The sequence below is a fragment of the Orbicella franksi genome, chromosome 8 (assembly GCF_964199315.1).
Source record: "Orbicella franksi chromosome 8, jaOrbFran1.1, whole genome shotgun sequence".
Taxonomy (NCBI): Eukaryota; Metazoa; Cnidaria; class Anthozoa; order Scleractinia; family Merulinidae; genus Orbicella; species Orbicella franksi.
In genome coordinates, this window is record NC_138152.1 from 30,023,786 (window position 1) to 30,041,313 (window position 17,528).

The 17,528-nt window shown below is 38.2% G+C and overlaps 3 protein-coding genes across 3 annotated transcripts in view; all 3 read left to right on the top strand.

Annotated features, from left to right (window-relative positions):
* LOC145494532 (uncharacterized) overlaps positions 1 to 17,528 on the top strand; it is a 53,374-nt gene that overhangs the window by 18,202 nt on the left and 17,644 nt on the right. Inside the window, exons 16-17 of the mRNA XM_081474024.1 lie at positions 11,924 to 12,058; positions 12,972 to 13,205. Coding sequence (XP_081330150.1) covers positions 11,924 to 12,058; positions 12,972 to 13,205 — 369 coding nt within the window. The remainder of the gene's footprint in view (positions 1 to 11,923; positions 12,059 to 12,971; positions 13,206 to 17,528) is intronic.
* On the top strand, positions 2,442 to 7,144 carry LOC145494543 (uncharacterized). The gene is made up of 6 exons (XM_081474036.1): positions 2,442 to 3,301; positions 4,331 to 4,495; positions 5,040 to 5,150; positions 5,540 to 5,665; positions 6,013 to 6,109; positions 6,329 to 7,144. Exons 2-6 carry the CDS (start codon positions 4,400 to 4,402, stop codon positions 6,550 to 6,552), a joined length of 654 nt encoding a protein of 217 aa, XP_081330162.1. The 5' UTR covers positions 2,442 to 3,301; positions 4,331 to 4,399; the 3' UTR covers positions 6,553 to 7,144.
* On the top strand, positions 9,006 to 10,744 carry LOC145494545 (E-selectin-like). Its single transcript, XM_081474038.1, has 3 exons — positions 9,006 to 9,364; positions 9,548 to 9,670; positions 10,477 to 10,744. Exons 1-3 carry the CDS (start codon positions 9,088 to 9,090, stop codon positions 10,626 to 10,628), a joined length of 552 nt encoding a protein of 183 aa, XP_081330164.1. The 5' UTR covers positions 9,006 to 9,087; the 3' UTR covers positions 10,629 to 10,744.

Genomic DNA, 17,528 nt, shown 5'->3' on the forward strand with positions numbered 1-17,528 from the left:
CGCATCGTGATTTTCTCAGATACGTACAAACACTGAATCACTAACCTTGTGTAAGCTGACAGCTCTCGTCACAGCTCAATTGTTTAGTGGCCCCATTGAAGGTCACCACTTACGGAAAGTTCTATTACATATATATCAAGTTAGTCCACATTCTAGCAGAGTTGATACTAGATTTTACACAAAAGGCGTTCAATAAATACAAACTACAAACTACAAATGTAATGGCAAATTCCGCCCTTAGCTTCGATCTAAATCAAAAAAAACGAGACTCGGTCAAAATCAAAAAAAAAAAAAAAAAAAAATCAAAAAAACACATAAAATGAACAAACTGGCAAATGATCAAATTAACCGAAAAAATACGCCAATCAATTGAGACCCATCTCCTAATGTAATGACCTGGCTTGTCCTCAAACAATAGTTAAGAGCAACCGAAGCACTTCAGAAGGTCAAAGTTCAGGACGAACAACAAGCGAGTCTTAACACAGCAAAATAAATGACGACTCTGACGAAAATAACTTGTCATCCTTTTCAGATGGTTTTATCATCTATACAAGAAAATGATGGAAGAGAACGCCTATGAAGCTTTCAAATCTCTAGTTACTTTATGAGTTTTCCTCTTTGAAAAGATAAGCCAAAATCCGATATAATCTCCTCTATAAGGGGTTGAAATTAAATTGGCATGAAAGCAATTCAAAATACAAATGAACTGAAAATTCGCTACAAAGCATAAAGTAGAAAAGCGAAAACAGAACATTAATTGATCAAAATTGAAATGTGTAAAGTTCAAACTGGAAAATTTGATTAACTTAATTTTCGTTTCTTGTGGAGGATACGGGGGCACTGCGGGGGACTGGGGAGAGGGGACATGGGGTGGGGTCGGTAGTTTTCATTGACCAAGCAACAGCGATAATGATCAGTTCAGTGTTATTTAAAACAATTCTTATATTGTAAATTGATGGAAATAAAATACGCTCCTCGGATAGGAGAAGTATCGTCAATTTCTAAGGAATCCGTCATATTTTCTTACACTGGTCATTTTCCTTCTGCCTGTCATCCTAAACCTCGTCACCTATATGCGTCACCCCAAAGATAACTCATTTTTGTGAACGTGCTGTTTAAAATTTGTTAATATCCTATAATTCGACATGTCTTAACAGGTACATTCCAGTCACGCATTGCCCTTGTGATGATTATAATGTACATGAGAGTGAAGTTCCCTTTCAGTCGGAGCAAGATGTCGTCTGAGCACCAATACGAGATGCACTTCTTTGTCATTGTTTTGTTGGTTTGCCTGGGCGCTCCAGCCACTGAAGGTATGGTATCTACTCTCAGTTGCATTCTCTGAATGTAAACCTTAATTCAACTTCTCACGGCAAGCTCAGGCGTTTTTATGTCTTGTTGATCAGAGAAGAAGCGAGCTGAAAGATGGGGGGAGGGGCGCACAGATCAAGGAAATTGAGAATTAAATCTCTTCCCAAAGCAATCAACATGTCCATTCCTAGGATATCGGCTGCGCATTCAGTTAAAACTTTGTAGGTGCGATCATTTTGAAGAAAAAAGTGTTTTTTATTCCTTTACAGCACTCGGATTCAAGGCCGGAAAAGAAAACGTAACAACAAGTTCACCAGGGTTGTTCGGTTGTAAGAAGGTTTACTTCCAAACGTCATTTTACGGCGGACAGCAAGTGACGGTTCTCGCCTCAGTTGGCCATACCGTGAAGAGCCAAACCCCTCGGAACGGCGCTGCAGTCTGGGTAGAAGATGTTAAAGCGAGTGAATTTACAATCTGTGTTCTAGAATTTGCTAACGGTTCAAATAAGTCCATTGAGGTAAGCTATCTTGCGTTTGAAACGAAACCCCATGGATCTCAAACTGGCACCCCATCCTTAAACTCTTGGACAACTGGAACGGAATGCAAGAGGATCGATTTCCAGCAGGTTAGAATTTGTTTTGTTAAGTGGTTTAGGAAGTAAAGAGATATATAAAAAGTTCATGAAAAAGGGAGCCTCGATTGTGGATGTGGATGTAAGAAAGAAAAAATACAAAATACAAAATATTAATATCGTCAGTTAACACTAAAAAATGATGATTGTAGTATACGAATTAATCTAATCAGTATGACTGACAAAAGATGAAGAAATAGTGTGGAGAAATTTTAGATCAACTGAAGAATTAAACCTGGCCATACACTTAGAAATTACTCAAAAATGCAAAGGAGACAAACAAAGAAATGCTAAAAAGTTTCCAAATATTGGCAGAAACTGCCTAAAATGGTTTGCCATTTTTTTGTGTGCAGAATTTGTCAAAAAGTTGCGAATATATTTAAAAGGAATTAGTGCGGAAAAGAGTTTTACTTTATGTAACGAGGTTGTTTAAAGCATCAAAAGCGCCGGTCTTGGTAACCAAGGCGAGGTATTTAGCGTGAAATTACGACTCCAAAAACACTAAAAACTCCAAAAAAAGTTTGCGTGATCGTTCATTGGCGCGACAAAAAACAAACAAAAGTGACCTTTTAATCATGTTGCAAAATCATTGCCGCAATCTACGGAGCTAAAAACAAGCATGAGTCTTTTTCAAAGTGAAAATGAAGTTTCTCCCTGCTTTGAACTGAAGTACAACTTTTCAGAGAGATATAAGAAGCCGCTTACGATTCCGAGTACCAGAAAACGACAAAATCATAACGGCTTGGACAAGAAAATGGCCGAAGCAAACGAAGGAAATCTGCAAGGCAAAGTTCAGCAGCCGAAGAAGCTCCAATGCCAATTGTGACATATGTAGAAGACGAAATGGCAGCTTTCAAGGCGAACACTACCTCGCTAACAACAAAGAAAACCACAGCTACAGTACAGCATTTAGTTTGAGTATGTAGGCCATCCCACAATGGTCACAATTAATGTTTCTGGTATCATGTTATCCTCACTCCAGTTAAGAGGCCAACATCAAAATTTCTTGTATCAGATGGTTCCACACGGGCGAAATACACTTGCAAAGTAGACGAAGGACATCGCCCGATGGCCAACCGCGTCCTTGGATGGCAAATTCACAAACTCAAGCGGCTGTAAAACAGTCGTACTCAAAGCCTACGCGACGACTTTCATCCGCTTAAAATCTCGGAGCTGAAAGGTCACGCTAACCCAGATTCGACTGCAAGTTTATACAACCTCTGGAAAAACGACGAAGGATGTCAAACAAGCTGGCTGGGTTTGCATTAAGTGCTACTTCTTATCTCGGGCATCGTTTAACAACTCCTCAGTTAATATTTCTATCAACTTGCAATCTGGTACAACGGCAGTCCTCGATCGGTAAGCTTTTCTGCTACGAGAAATACATTTCGACTTTTTATTCTTGACTCGATGTTCTTTCGAAGAACTTGAACACTGAAAATTTGGCTGGTATTGAAATTTTAATTTGAGTGTAAAATAGTTCTTACTTAAAACTGTTTGCTCAACGTTGTTGAATACCAGTGAATGCTTTCTGGTTTCACCTCTGGATTTGTGCGATATCGGTTCCTCGCGTGAAATTTAACGTGGAAATCACGAGTCAGGTAATCAATCTTCTTTACTGAAACTTGTCAATCATCTGCCCTTTTCAAACGTGACTTGTGCAAACGCTGACCATTAAAATATAGCGTGATAGCTCAGCAGAAAGTATTGGAAACAAATAGCGTCAGGGGATAAATATCGAAATTCGGAATATTTCTCAACAACTGAAGAAATACACTAAAGAGCCGCCTCTCTTGATGAGAGGTCGCCTCAAGTAAAACAATTGTAATTCAAAAGTTGCCAAGCAACGTAAGGCTAAGGCTAAACAGAAAACTGTTTCAATGCAATCGAAAAACATGATGTTACTATGCTGAAATTTGTTGAAATTAAGAATCGCTTATCAATTGAGACTAACTACAAAGATTATTTTTCCTCATCAAACACAAATGTTCCTAATGCGAAAGATCAAAACCGATAACAATAAGCTGATTAGTGGTTTTTGGACTTGAGCGTATTTTTCTTCTTTTGAATACTTAAAATATCCTCGGCGGGCTCTCATTAAGAAAACATTTACACTTTCTGCAACGTGTAGCGGGTTGCGTGACTCACTTTTGAATGTTAATTTGTTATTGGAGTCATTTTGTATTTTTACCATCTCAAACGTTCCGTCAGTTTTTCAAAAGATCTGCTACAATCTCAAAATGTCTGTAAGTTGAAGAACCTTTGAAGGCTTAAGCAAGTATTCTCCCATTATCGGTCATTTTCTTTACCCTGATCTGCTCATTCGGTCATTCACCCACTCACTCGCTTAATTTACTAATCTTAACTTCTCTCATTATTTCATTTAAGCGGTTTTCGACTCCACCAACCATATTTGTAACTGCTAGTCACCAAGTTCCCAAGAGACCTCAAGATGCCATGGCCGTGTGGGTGGAGGAGTTGCGCGTGGACAATTTCAAAATTTGTCTCAGAGAAGCAAAGATTTTCGATGGACCCCATAAAGGCATAAAGATAGTGAGTAAATTGAAATTTCGTTTTCTGTCAGTCGTCAGTCGAATGAACTAGACTCTGCCAAAGATATACACTTCGTCAAAGATGAATGAAAACCATGATGACCCCTGACTAAAGAACGGTATTCTAAAATGTTTTCATGCGTTACGATGTTCCAAATATATCGGAGGTCAACTTCCCATGTGACGTGCCCGATCATCTTCCATTTTCAAGCTGTTCAAGATGAGTCTTTTTTGTACCAGTATAAAACATAAATAGTTGGCTTTCAAAAGAAAATAATACAAAGAAAATATGTTTTTGGTAGCACTTTGATAAACTTTTAGCTACTTGTAGAAATCATGTGGTAGGAACCGTTGACTGGAAGCAGTTGAACGCATACACAAGGAGAGGTGCTTCTTTTATAGGTTTTTTTTTCTGAAAAAAGGCAAATTATCAACATCTTACTGGGTTTGTTGTACGTTGGTTAAAACAGTCCCTAATTGTGCATGTTTTTATTTCTTTAATAATTGGCAGGTTTTAACTACAATATCTTTTATTTCTTCTGCAGAATTGGATGGTGTTCACAAATCTGAGAGTTGACAATTTTACCATAACCGACAGTCTCGTGTTTACCAATACAAACTCACCATCTGATCAGGATAACTACGCTTTCTGTCAAGTAAGAATAATTATTGCCAGCTCGCGGCATTATTGTTTCTTATCTAAATCCTCTTTATAATAGGGCATCAAAAGGGCAACAACAGCAATGCTTTCATAATAATGGAGGAAGTTAAAGTTGACTGTTAACATCTATTTGAACTGTGGACCCACAAAATCTGTCATAAATTAATAGTTTCTGACACTCAATTTTATCTTCGCTGATCAATTGATCAAACATACTTTTCCACTTGTTCAAACTGTTCAAATCAAATCCGCTCTGATTTGGAATCTAAACATTGGAATCAGCGCATTATAAATACCAATACGGATTATTTGTCAACCTTACCTCTAAAAGAGACTCGCGGATATACAGTCCATATTAAATTATTTTTTCCTTTTCCATTGCAGACAGTGAACTTCACAAAACCATTTTATGCTCGTCCTGTTGTGTTAGTGACGCCAAAACGCACTGACAACAACAACAATGGTAACCTTTCTGGGCCACGTTGTAACGCTGTCACCACTTGGGTTGAGGTAAGGAATACCTGTTGTGACCTTTGTGTGATTTTCGCAAACACTCAGGTAACAGCACAAATACCTCAATTTCCTCGGGACCCGTGAACATTATATCACATTGCGTAACAACGTAAATATAATAGTTTGTATGGGAATGTAACAATCGCATATAACAGCTCCAGATATGGAAACAAAATTCAATAAAAACAATTACTTTAACTCTTCTGTTTGTTACTTGTGTTTCAAGCGATTTCAGCAACTTTTAGTTTCAGTAAAACTTTCGTTTATATAAGTTCTTTAAAACTAATCGGGCGGGATAGCAACTTGAACCAGGCCGGGTTTAATTCATCTTTGATTTTATTCAGCATACATCTACAACTGATGCACAAGTGTGTGTGAAGAATTACAATAGCGACGCCAGCAATAAAGATGTTATCACTGTCGACTACATGGTCACTGGAGGTAGGCAAAAAGATTCCATCTGGAGATTGAAAAAACACTTGGTATATTTAGCATTCTCTTTCCTGTATCCATTTCCCCCTCCGCGATGTTGCTCATTGCAGTTATCTTTGTAAAAGCTTCCAAATCCACACTGGGAGGGCAGAAGTGTGGATAACTATCAGGCAAGTGTGTACTAGAATATCAGATCGTTTTGTGACAATTGTTTATATGTCTTGCCAGACTTGGATCCTTGCATCGACGTGACATGTCATTATCATTGCCTGTGTAAAGCGTTTGGACCAAATGATGCTCGCTGCGTTGCTGTTAACAGTTGTCCATCCTACCAAGAACCAGTCTGCTCATCCAATGGCACAACATACGACAATGAGTGTTTGTTTCGACAGGAAATGTGCATTCAGCGACTGAATTTCTCTGTGCAACACCCTGGTAGTTGTGAAGGTTAGAAATTGTTTTACTCTGAAATTTATGGCGATGTCCAAGAGGATGATGATGATTACGATGAAAAAACCTGGGAAGTTTAAATCTTTTGTACTGATTAGTGTTTTGTACTGTTATTTTTTTTTAAAGGTTTTCCTTTCCAGCGAGGTCGCCGTCACATGCCACACATTCCTTCACTGGGATATTCTCATTGTGAAGTAATTCGCCTCAAGCCCTATGTGTTTTATCCTGACAAACCACTTGAAGTTCAGATCACTGTCAATCATATTGACACCAGTGACAAGTCATATGTACATGATGCCGCTGTGTCGTGGGTCGAAAATGTCAGTTATGACCAATTCACTGCATGTGTAATGGCGGCAGGCTACAATAAACGGAAATCAAAGGCTAACGTGACAGTTGATTGGATGGCGTACCAAGGGGCTCCAGTGGGTGGTGTTGCCGGGGAAGTACGGATATCACAATGGTGGACTGGAACGACTTGTAAATCTGTCAATTTTCCATCGGTAGATACTTTTTCGTTTCATTTTACAACTCAAGTTCACAAACAATAATTTCGAATAGCTTACAGTTATCGGAGTTAGTTCAATATAATATGATTTCCTTTGGACTGATGGGACTACAATGTCACCTATCACTCAGCCATTAGAGCACTAACCCGCACTAAGTTTCCAAATCCTCGTTTCTGTTAAACAGCACTAGGGCAACAGCAACAACAACATCAGTAAGCTGAACGTCAACGGTAACAGCTTGTTTTTTTCGTTTTCTATGCGGGGAAAGTTTTCAGTGATACCTTCAGTGTTTATTACCGCAGCGCACTATCGTGCAGGACTCAAGCGTGACGCTGCCAGTGTGTGGATTGAAGACGTCACGCAATCCTCCTTTAAAATTTGTTTGAGAGAGCTTCAGAACTACGCAGGATCTCACAACGATGTTTATACTGTAAGTGTATGTACCTTTTTTTATGTACCAACCATAAGGTACTGACAGATCTTTATCATTTACTTTAGCCTCTTAACACTGGTCTTTTGCATTGGCAGCTAAGTCTCTAGCATACTTTACCATCGAGACATATAATTGAGAAATAGAATCTTGATTTAGACGTTTGCTTATGGATATCTCACTTAATTTTTCGAAAAAAATACTATTTCCATCTCAATTTTCTAGTTAACATTTATTTATTTTTCTCATTTAGAAATGGTTGGCATTTTCTTCGCTCCGCAAGCCTCTTTTTACAGAATATAGTTCAGTCTATTTTGCTAACGCCCAAAATCCACCTGCAGATTACAACAATGCCTATTGCAAGGTTGGTATCTTTTTCGTCTTACAAGAGAGCTTGCCTAGAATTAATTTTTTAAAAAATTTAAGAGTTAGTATACAGATCCCACGGAACAGCGTCAATTTAAACAATACTCACTCAGTAAGTTATTATAAAATTCAGCTTGCTAGTGATCAAAATTGAATAACACCCCGCTTACTTAATGAGAGTTTTTCTTTAGGATATCCGCTTTACTGAAAAGTACAACAGCACCCCAAATGTGTTTGTTTCCGCGAACCATTCGTCTAGCGGTGGAAATCGACAACCAGTACACAATGGAATAACTGCTTGGGTGGAGGTAATTCTGTTTCTTCACTTTATTAGGCATTTCCATTTAAACTGCATTTTTGACACGCCAGTCGAACCAAATCTCGTCTATTTGAAAGAGTTCTTGGCTTCTTCCAATTTTCTCAGGGGGAACATCAATGCAGAATTAGTTTTGCACCTTTTTACATCCGTTATTTTCCATCAAATTAAATGCGGGGAAAATCGTAAAATACAAGATGGCGTCTCCAAGACAGCCAAGAAAGTTGAGAGATACCTACTAGATGCAAATGATATGATATTGGTATGTTTTACTAGAACGAAAACCCAAGGGAGGTATGAGTTTGCTTTTTCTTCCGAAGATTAAATAATATTTCAGAAAATCACCGTGAGCGTTGTGGAAATTATATTTTCGACCTCATTTTAGAAGACCACTGATTATTTTGCAGTACATCAATACGACCAGTGTGCGAGTTTGTTTAAAAGAGTTGTACGACACAAAGTATGATCCACTGTCTATCTCATACACTGTCCTTTCAGGTACGGACGAAATAATTCATCGTTAATTTTACTAATGTCTTGATCAGTAGTTTAGCTCATTTAGTATTCATATTTTAGTAACTTTTCTCGCTTACGCTGTTAAAAATAAGATTTTATCAGGCCATTTCTTGAATTTGATTGTTAAAAGTTAATTTCATAACAAATGACGTCCAATGTTTCAGTCAGGAGTGAAAATAGCAAAACATTTGAAGGTTTTTTAGAAACATGACAAGCAACTATTTCCTTTAATAACTTTCACTCAAGACGTTCTTAATGATTTCTCGTACTTTTTATGGATTTATTTTTGTTTATATCTGCAGACATTTGCCAGCCAGGATGGACTTACTTTGGTGGTTATTGCTACTTTTCAAGCCCCGCATGCGCCACATGGTTGACTGCTGAGTCAAACTGTTCTGAGATGAACTCTGATCTGGTTACAGTGCACAACCAGGAGGAAAACGTATTTATTCAGCACCGTCATGCTGGCGATAGATCATGGATAGGGCTGAATGACCGCAGTGTTGAAGGCTCTTTTGTGTGGACAAACAATGAAATTAGCAGTTTTAGGTTTTGGGCTCCAAAGCAACCAAACAACTGGAACAACGAAGACTGTGTGCACACTCTTGGCGTGAGGCATGGATACACTTGGAATGACGTGCCATGCGATAACTGCTTCAACTTTACTTGCTTTACAGGTGATAAATCTCTTGCTTAATGCGGTTAAAATACATTGTAATCTACTAATAAAAAATAATAAACTCCCCAGAATTTCTTTCGCGCTCAGAAAGGTTCGAGGATTCATTTGTTACAAACCAGTACTGTAAACATTATTCATGTATTTGATGAGTCTCATTTTTTTCGAAATTTAATTTTGGCAGATCTAGAGGAATGCTCCACCAACACTCATAACTGTGACGTGAAAGCAGATTGTGTGAATACCGTGGGCTCATATTCCTGTAAGTGTAGAGCTGGATATACCGGAGATGGACAAACTTGCAATGGTAAGAAATCTACCAACCAACCAATAAACAAGCAACATATTAATGTTGATACTGAATTTAATAACAATCTCACTTTACTTTCAACAACTATGAAATTTCTCTTCCATTGATAGGCTTAGAAAAAACTGTAACCATCAACTTCACTATGGAATTCCCTACCTCCTAACATAAGATCCTGTGATAGCATTAATGTTTTTAAAGAGAAATGCGTCAAGCTTATAAAGAAGGGGTATGCAAATATTGAACATTTCACAATTTCTTAGTGTCCTCTAACTCTTTGTATCGCATGCACCAACAAGATTTTAGTCCACTTTATTGATGTTAGTAATTTTACCAGTTTTATACTTATTATTATTCATAGTTAAATATTTTTAAAATCATTGTGATTTATATTTTAATTGTTTAAGGGAGGGCCACGAGTTTATCAGTCAATGACTGTAAAGTGTTTTTACTCTCATTAAATAAAGTTACTTACTTACTTACTTACTAACCAACCGCACTTGTGCAATAAGAAAGCTGATAGAAAAAAAGGTTTAACCCTGTAATAACTTTATTTTTTAACAGTTTCGAAGACTGCGCCAGTGGTTTATAACTACGGTAATGTAAATCATCCAAAAGCAAAGAATGAGTCAAAACGAGTGGAAAGTAAAATTAATCGTTTTTTTTCATTAAAATATTCTATGCTTACCGTAAATTTTCGACGGATTGTTCTCAAGCTGTATGTTTCTTTTTCAGTTTCGGTGAAATGGTCAGACTAACGATAACTCAACGTTTATCCATATTTACTCCTTTTCACCTTGTTTCAGACATAGACGAGTGCTCTTCAAACTCTCATAGCTGTGATGTGAATGGTGTTTGTAACAATACTCGTGGATCTTACACTTGCGCGTGCAAACCTGGATACTCAGGAGATGGCAAAAATTGCACTGGTAAGTTATATCTGCTTAACAAGAACTAAAAAAAATATTGCGAAATGAAATGACGCCACATGAAAATAAAGCTATACGTCTACAGTGTGGGACGAGTTTTCTTCTGCTCCTAGCTAATTTTTGCGATTTTCAAGTTGCATTTTTTTCCACGACTTTACTCCATTGTCGAAATTATACAGCCTCACATGCAGAAACTTGTTGATGCCATTTATTTAAAACGTCTCTTTCAATAAAACGATGAAATTGCTCATGGTACAAGGCAGGTGTAGCTGCTAAAACTTGACAGAAAAGGATCATCTGAAGGCACTACCAGCCAAAGTTGGGCAGGGCGTAATTGTTCCACAGTGACTGATTACTTGATTACGTGAAGGTAAAGTCTGTATACGAGCCAAGTGGGTCATGCCACCAGGCCAGAGCTTATCCTGGTTTCTGCGTAGCGAGAAGCGATTACGGATATTTCTATTCCCCCCTCTATGGGACGCTAGTCCATCGCAGGGTTAACCCCAACATTCAGTTCGCCGGTACCCATTTAAACACCTTGGTGGAGCGAGTTAAGTGTCTTGCCCAAGAACACAACGCGGTGTCTCCGGCCAGATGTCAAATCCGGGCCGCTCGATCCTGAGACGAGTGCATTGACCATGCATGAGTGTACCGCGCCTTACCGCGCCTTACCGCGCCTTACCGCGCCTTACAGCTTACCGTAAAGTGCAACAAAAAACGCAGCAAATGCCACTTTCTGAAAATAACAAAATTTGATATCCAGCACGAAGAACCAGTCTTTCACAATCCCAAAATTAGTTCCCGCAAAAAACAAAAAATATCGCCCATCCGAAAAATTAAACTCCCGCAAAAATGTCTCGCCACACGTAACCAATTTCTAGTATGTAAAATATATTTATGATTTTGAGTGAGCTCAGTCTCGTTTTGGATGTAACAGAAAAAAAAGAGTGTATATTTATTTTGGTTCTATTCACGGAAAAAAAAAACCTCAAGGGTATAAACCAGAAATCCCAATAATGACATTTCTCATACTTTCTTTGGACAACGGGTTCTTTTGATATGCAAACATGTTCTATTGACCGGGCACAGCAATATGACTGCCATGACAACGCTCTACAACAAGGATTGTTTCCCTTGAGAGGTTTTATTGATAAACATGGTAAACCTCTAATCACGAGACGTGTTATCAAACTTACGATTAAGTACTACTAAAGTACTACCAACGAAAACTCCTTACTTCAGAACATAAAACACTTTTTGCGACAAAGTACAAGATAATTTATGTTTGTTTTCTTTCTTCTTCCCTGTTCATTATTACCTACAGATATCGATGAGTGCGTCAGCGGTGTACACGACTGCCACCGTTCAGCTTCATGTACGAACACTGTAGGATCCTACACATGTACGTGTAACCATCCTTTATCAGGAGATGGAAAAACCTGCAGGTACACCGCGGCAGGTAAGTGTTTCACGTTAATTGTGCTTCAATTCAGGTAGCAGTGGTTTAGAATTAAGTTCAACTTGTCCACCAAATATGATGTCAACAAAACAAACAAAAACTGAGATTTCTTGGTCATTGCTTTCTTTTTTGGGATGGTTTAAACAAAACCAATTCTCCAAAACTAACTCATGAATGATGCATCTCAGCCGCCGATGTTGCAAATTCGAACCACTCAGGGAACCAATCAGAATTCTCCTTTACAATTTTGATCAGTTTGCCATATTGGATGACTGTTATTGTTGCAACTAAAAGAGAACACGACTCAGTAATGTTGTTTGCTACCTTCTCGTTACTACCAATACGCTTTGATATTAACATTAACCACACTTAGAAAGGACAGGGGTGGGGTGTGGAGCGGAAAGAGCCCACGTGGACTTAAACCATCAAATTTTTTTTTCCAAATTTAAATATTTACAAAAGCTGTCAAATTTCGTGACTTTATCTGCCACTGGTTTTTCCATTGAGAATTCTGACGTCGGCGCTGAGCACTGGTAATGATATAACGTTTTCCTGATATATACTCTCCGAATATTGTCCTGTTCACGATTTTAAATCATCTACTAAGCGTATTGATCACTGCGACTCGAAATATAAAACGAGATATTCCAGATAAAAAAAAATATTTTAAGTTGCACGGTGGCATATAACGACATAATATTGACGGTGGCATATCAAATATGTTTCCGAACAAACAGTACATCCAGTTTAGTGAGCGTCACATTTACGGTGCAAGCAATGATGGTCACCTTATAACTGGTGAAGATGACAGTGTTGTTTATTCTTAGCAAAACCAACTCTCAACATGGTCCACTAAAACAAATGCTAGGTACAAAATGGATCCAAAGAACGTTCTTATATGTTATTTTTGCAGCGGGTCTTAAATATTCCAGCATTGTGGGAAACAGCCAGAATTTTTTGACATGGCTGGATAAATGGTTGAAGCCTGTGACTCGCCAATCTTCTTACTGGAATCGCTGTTACCAGGCAACTGTAAATGGCTGGTCTTCCTATACCTTCCATTCAAAGTGTGACGGCAAAGGTCCAACTGTCACAATCATCCGTGTTGGGAAATATATTTTTGGAGGATACACAAGTCTCTCATGGAGTAAGTGACGTGACCAATTTCATGTTATCACAGGCCACCCAAGCGCAAGCTATGAGTCAGCCAGGATCATATTTCGCAATAGCGGTCACGGAGAAATATGGGAAAAGAGTTTTAAAAAGAATTTTAAAAAAGAAATATTTACAATATGGTTTGGGATAGTTAAGTGCTAGAAAATTCTAAACAAAATACCTTATCTTACTTTCATGGTGCATTACTTGGTGAGTTTACGCGCCTCTTTTCTGATTCGTGACGGGTTTAGGGAGATATCGGGAGGGAAGAACTTTATAGGAAGCGGTACAACGGCTTCGAATCATTAATCATGGAAACAAAAAAGGGTAATACCAAAGAAAGGCAAATAATTCAACGATAATAAGAATTTTCTGGATAACTCATCGAGATAAACAGGCCGATAGAAACACTTGCATTTTTTAAAAACGCCTTAGTGTTCCTGGCTAAGTGACAGCTTTACAGCTCGATATTAATGTTATGAAATCTATAAAATAGGGCATGAAACTCATGTTCAGTCTGAAATCGGGGCAGCTGTTTCTAGTCTCTCAGCAGGCTTGCTTTTCCCAGAATTGAAATTATTAAAAACTCAAAGGACATTTAACATACAGGAACCAGAGAACGTAAGATTAACACTACAAGAAATAATACCGAGCTATGAATAATAGTGAAATTTTGTGAGCCACTCAAATTATCGTTGTCGGTAATACTTCATTACTAAACTGTCCAAAGTGTTAGTAAACATCATTAATGTTGGACTTCTTTTTCCATTGTGTATTTCAAATTAGGTGGTTGTTCATGGTACTACGATTCAGCGGTCTTTCTCTTCTCATTGGTTAACAAGCCTGGTTGGCAGCCACTAAAGCTAGATCAAACAGAACAGTATAGTTATCGGAGAAAATATTCCATCTACAGCTGCTCTTCCTATGGACCAACATTTGGAGGAGGACACGATATTCACATTGCCAACAACGCTGCATCAAACACCAACTCATACTCAAACCTTGGACATGAGTACAGCCCGCCACATGGCAACAGCCATGGATCCTTCTTCACACAATCATTCCTGGCGGGCAGTTACACCTTCCGACCTGACGAAGTCGAAGTCTTCTATGAAACTACCTGAAGAAATCGCGGAGCTTGGAGTCTTAGTTTTACACACCCTGTTCAATAAAATTAAACCTTTGCAAATAAAAAAGGGGTATACAATTTTACTTTTTAGATCTGTTTTAAACGTTTTTTAAAGAACTATGAGCACAGATCGCTCCAACAGTTTTATTTATGTAGAAAGTGTTGGTAAAGTATAGAAGCGCAATATAATCAGAAAATTTCAATATCACCGATGATATGTCAATCAATAGGTTAGTAGAAAATCGAGTAGTCACGTATCCTTAGTCTAAGATAAACAGTTTACTTTGAGCGGCTTACTTGTTTGGTAACTGCCATTAAAGGATATGGTTTCATGGCTTCGTGTTATAACAAGCTATAACGTTAGCCGAGCTAATGACTTCTGCGAGAACTGAATTTCTTTTAAGAATTTCACCTCAGTCACGGAAAAGCGGCGGTAGGAGTAATGTTTCTCATTAAAATTCCTTTCGTATGTTTTGATTAATACAATATTGTTTATCTACCAATCAGATTAAAGTAGATAACACGTGTGTGTATTCAGATTAAATCCTTCGCGCCAAATAACAAAATTCAATGTCCATTACTAAATTCGAGATTTTCTCGATAAATCCGTTGACATCTTCAATGAAATTTGGGCATCAGTCATTCTGCTTTCACAAATCACGGTCTGTAGTTGTTGAACTACATGTGGTTCAGTAAAATATGAACAAGGTAGTAGTTTATAGTCACGCCATAACTTGTACATGCGCTGAACCGTGAAATTATCCCTTAAGAAGAAGAATCTCGTCACTGAGTTTCAGTTGATTGAATTTCACGAGCATCATACCGGGATAGGTTCCTAGTTACAGGATTCCAGCTGGTTTTAATTTCCTATTTTATTCTAGTGAAGTGGATGTAGAAAAAGTGGATTGAGAATGTAATGATAGAGTAAACAGTTCTTTTGGTTTATGTTGTTATGAATTGTCTTTTGAGAGTGCTAACGTAGAAAATAAATACAAGTGTCAGACACACCGTTATAAAAGTTTGTAACAATAAAATACAGCAGGGTGAAAATAACGCGTTGTGTTTACGTTTGTGTTGAACTTCGTTCTTATCTAGGCGGAAAGAAGTTTTTTTTCATTACTATTACTGTAAATTCCTAATGTCCAATTACCTCTGTGAAACCCGCCTTTAGGGAATCAGGGTAGTAGTCAAAGTTTCCAGTCAAGTCTTGAACTAACTTGTTTTGTTGAATACATATATGCCATGATTATTTGATGGCGCGAGTTATTGAAGAAATTAGAAATTCCACCAGCAAAAACGTTTTTCTTTTCAGTTAAAGATTTAGCTATATGAAAGAGAAAACAAAAAATATATTATTTGGGATATATTTGCATTTTGATTTTACTAAAAAACATTTTTAGCATATTGATGATAACTTACCACAGAAACAAGTTGCTTTGCCTGGTTCGTTCTTGTCCCCAGAGACTCCGTTTCTTTTGGTCACGTGGTCGGCGAAATGGAGGAATCTACTCGTCAGCGACATTTTAAGACGAGTAGCCTGGGGACGAGAATGAGCCTGGCTTAGCCTGTGTGCATGTGCCATACATGTCGTATGTATTCAAGACAAAAATAAATGTACAAGGTTACGTGCTAATTATTCACAGCCATTCATTCTTCTAGCTTCAGCACTACAGGATAAAATGTAACGTTACAATAAACAATGTATTTGAACACGGAGTTTTTGCAGAAAAAGAATACAACATAGTATTTTGAGCATTTGAAAATAGCCTTAAAGTAGAGCTCTCGTTTACAAAAGCTGTCTTTTGTCATTAGCTTTCAAAATTTGCGTGAAGTTGCTCTTTCTTGATCCATTTTGGCCGATTTGGGCTTTGAGAAAAAAAAAGAGAAAAAATTGCGTCAAAAAGGACATATGTGGCAAGAAGCCTAAAGACTTTCACTCGAAATGCTTTGGCCGATGTGATAATGCATCAGCTTTGAATGACTACAGCGTAGAAATAAATCCAAACGGAAATGCTAACATTCAGTTTTACAGGCGATGTCCTTCAACAAAAAGATTGCAGAGGGTGGTTTGCGTTAATTAAAATTGGTATTGATAGCACGAGTAACGTTGTTACTGTTGAGGTTTGGAGGCAATGGGATCTTTTGAGGCAACTGTTATGGATATTTTCCGCCTTCGGTAAATTCGCTGAGCTTCGCGATGGGTCGCGATGCAAAATATCTGTGAGATTTGCGAGGTCTAATTCCCACTTAGCGGGCGTTTGCCGGCGATGAAGGAAATCAAAAGCAATGCTGGAACTCCCCTTCGCGGTAGGCCTAGCCATGAAATTTATCTACGGGATTTGCTAGCTTAATTAAATTCTCACTCTGCGGACGTTTGCCTGAAAAAGTAGCCGCGAGAATTGAATTGCGAGCTTAAATTCTCCCTCGGCCGGTGACGGTAGAAAAGTGATGGTCAGGGCAACTATCGAGCATGTTCTTGGTGAAATCTCGAGGCGATGGGAGCTTTTGAAGCAAATTTATGGCCATGTTCCTCCCATGTTCCTTTGGCCTGATGTTATTTCAACTTCAAATGCACATACTTCTACGCGAAACAAACAAAAAGGCCATGTGCTCCCGAGGGATACGAGAAACTTAGAAAAAAAACGTAACAATCTGTGACTACGAAGAAAATAAAAAAGAGGAACTCGACCGAAACTTCGACGCAGTCTGCCACAGGTATCCCGCCTAAAAATCGTCCTTGAACGACAGCGTAGCCTGCGGCGCAGACTAACAAGTCAAAGCCCGTAGACATTGTTCAACATTCCTTGATCACTTCTTTCCGTACATTTATTATCTGATTAATCGTCGTTCCAAGCCACATTCTAGAAACAAAAAAAATTTCACTTCGTTAACACTTGCCATAAGTTTTCCCTTGTATTGTGTTTGGTTGACCGTCATGCGTCACATAATCTCAAAAATCTTTACACGTTTAATCTGGTCTTTTTTAATTAAAATTTTACAGAGAGCGTTAACACCATGTAACACAACGTTGTAAGCTGCATATTTACATCAGTTCTTCAGACACCACTCTTTGGAAAGTCCAGTCGTTATAATTTAGACATCATTTTTCGTAATTTCCTTACAGGTCAAATCTTAGCCCGTTCTATGCTACCGTTAGTTGGGGACCAGCGAAACAAAGAGGGCGAG

What these genes read in the sequence shown, in the direction of transcription:
- LOC145494543 (XM_081474036.1), top strand. Translation starts at nt 4,400, where the DNA reads ATGGCCGTGTGGGTGGAGGAGTTGCGCGTGGACAATTTCAAAATTTGT. An exon ending in CCCATAAAGGCATAAAGATA is followed by an intron (nt 4,496 to 5,039) that starts GTGAGTAAATTG and finishes TTTCTTCTGCAG; the next exon opens with AATTGGATGGTGTTCACAAA. An exon ending in CGACTACATGGTCACTGGAG is followed by an intron (nt 6,110 to 6,328) that starts GTAGGCAAAAAG and finishes ATGTCTTGCCAG; the next exon opens with ACTTGGATCCTTGCATCGAC.
- LOC145494545 (XM_081474038.1), top strand. Translation starts at nt 9,088, where the DNA reads ATGAACTCTGATCTGGTTACAGTGCACAACCAGGAGGAAAACGTATTT. An exon ending in CAACTTTACTTGCTTTACAG is followed by an intron (nt 9,365 to 9,547) that starts GTGATAAATCTC and finishes TAATTTTGGCAG; the next exon opens with ATCTAGAGGAATGCTCCACC. An exon ending in AGATGGACAAACTTGCAATG is followed by an intron (nt 9,671 to 10,476) that starts GTAAGAAATCTA and finishes ACCTTGTTTCAG; the next exon opens with ACATAGACGAGTGCTCTTCA.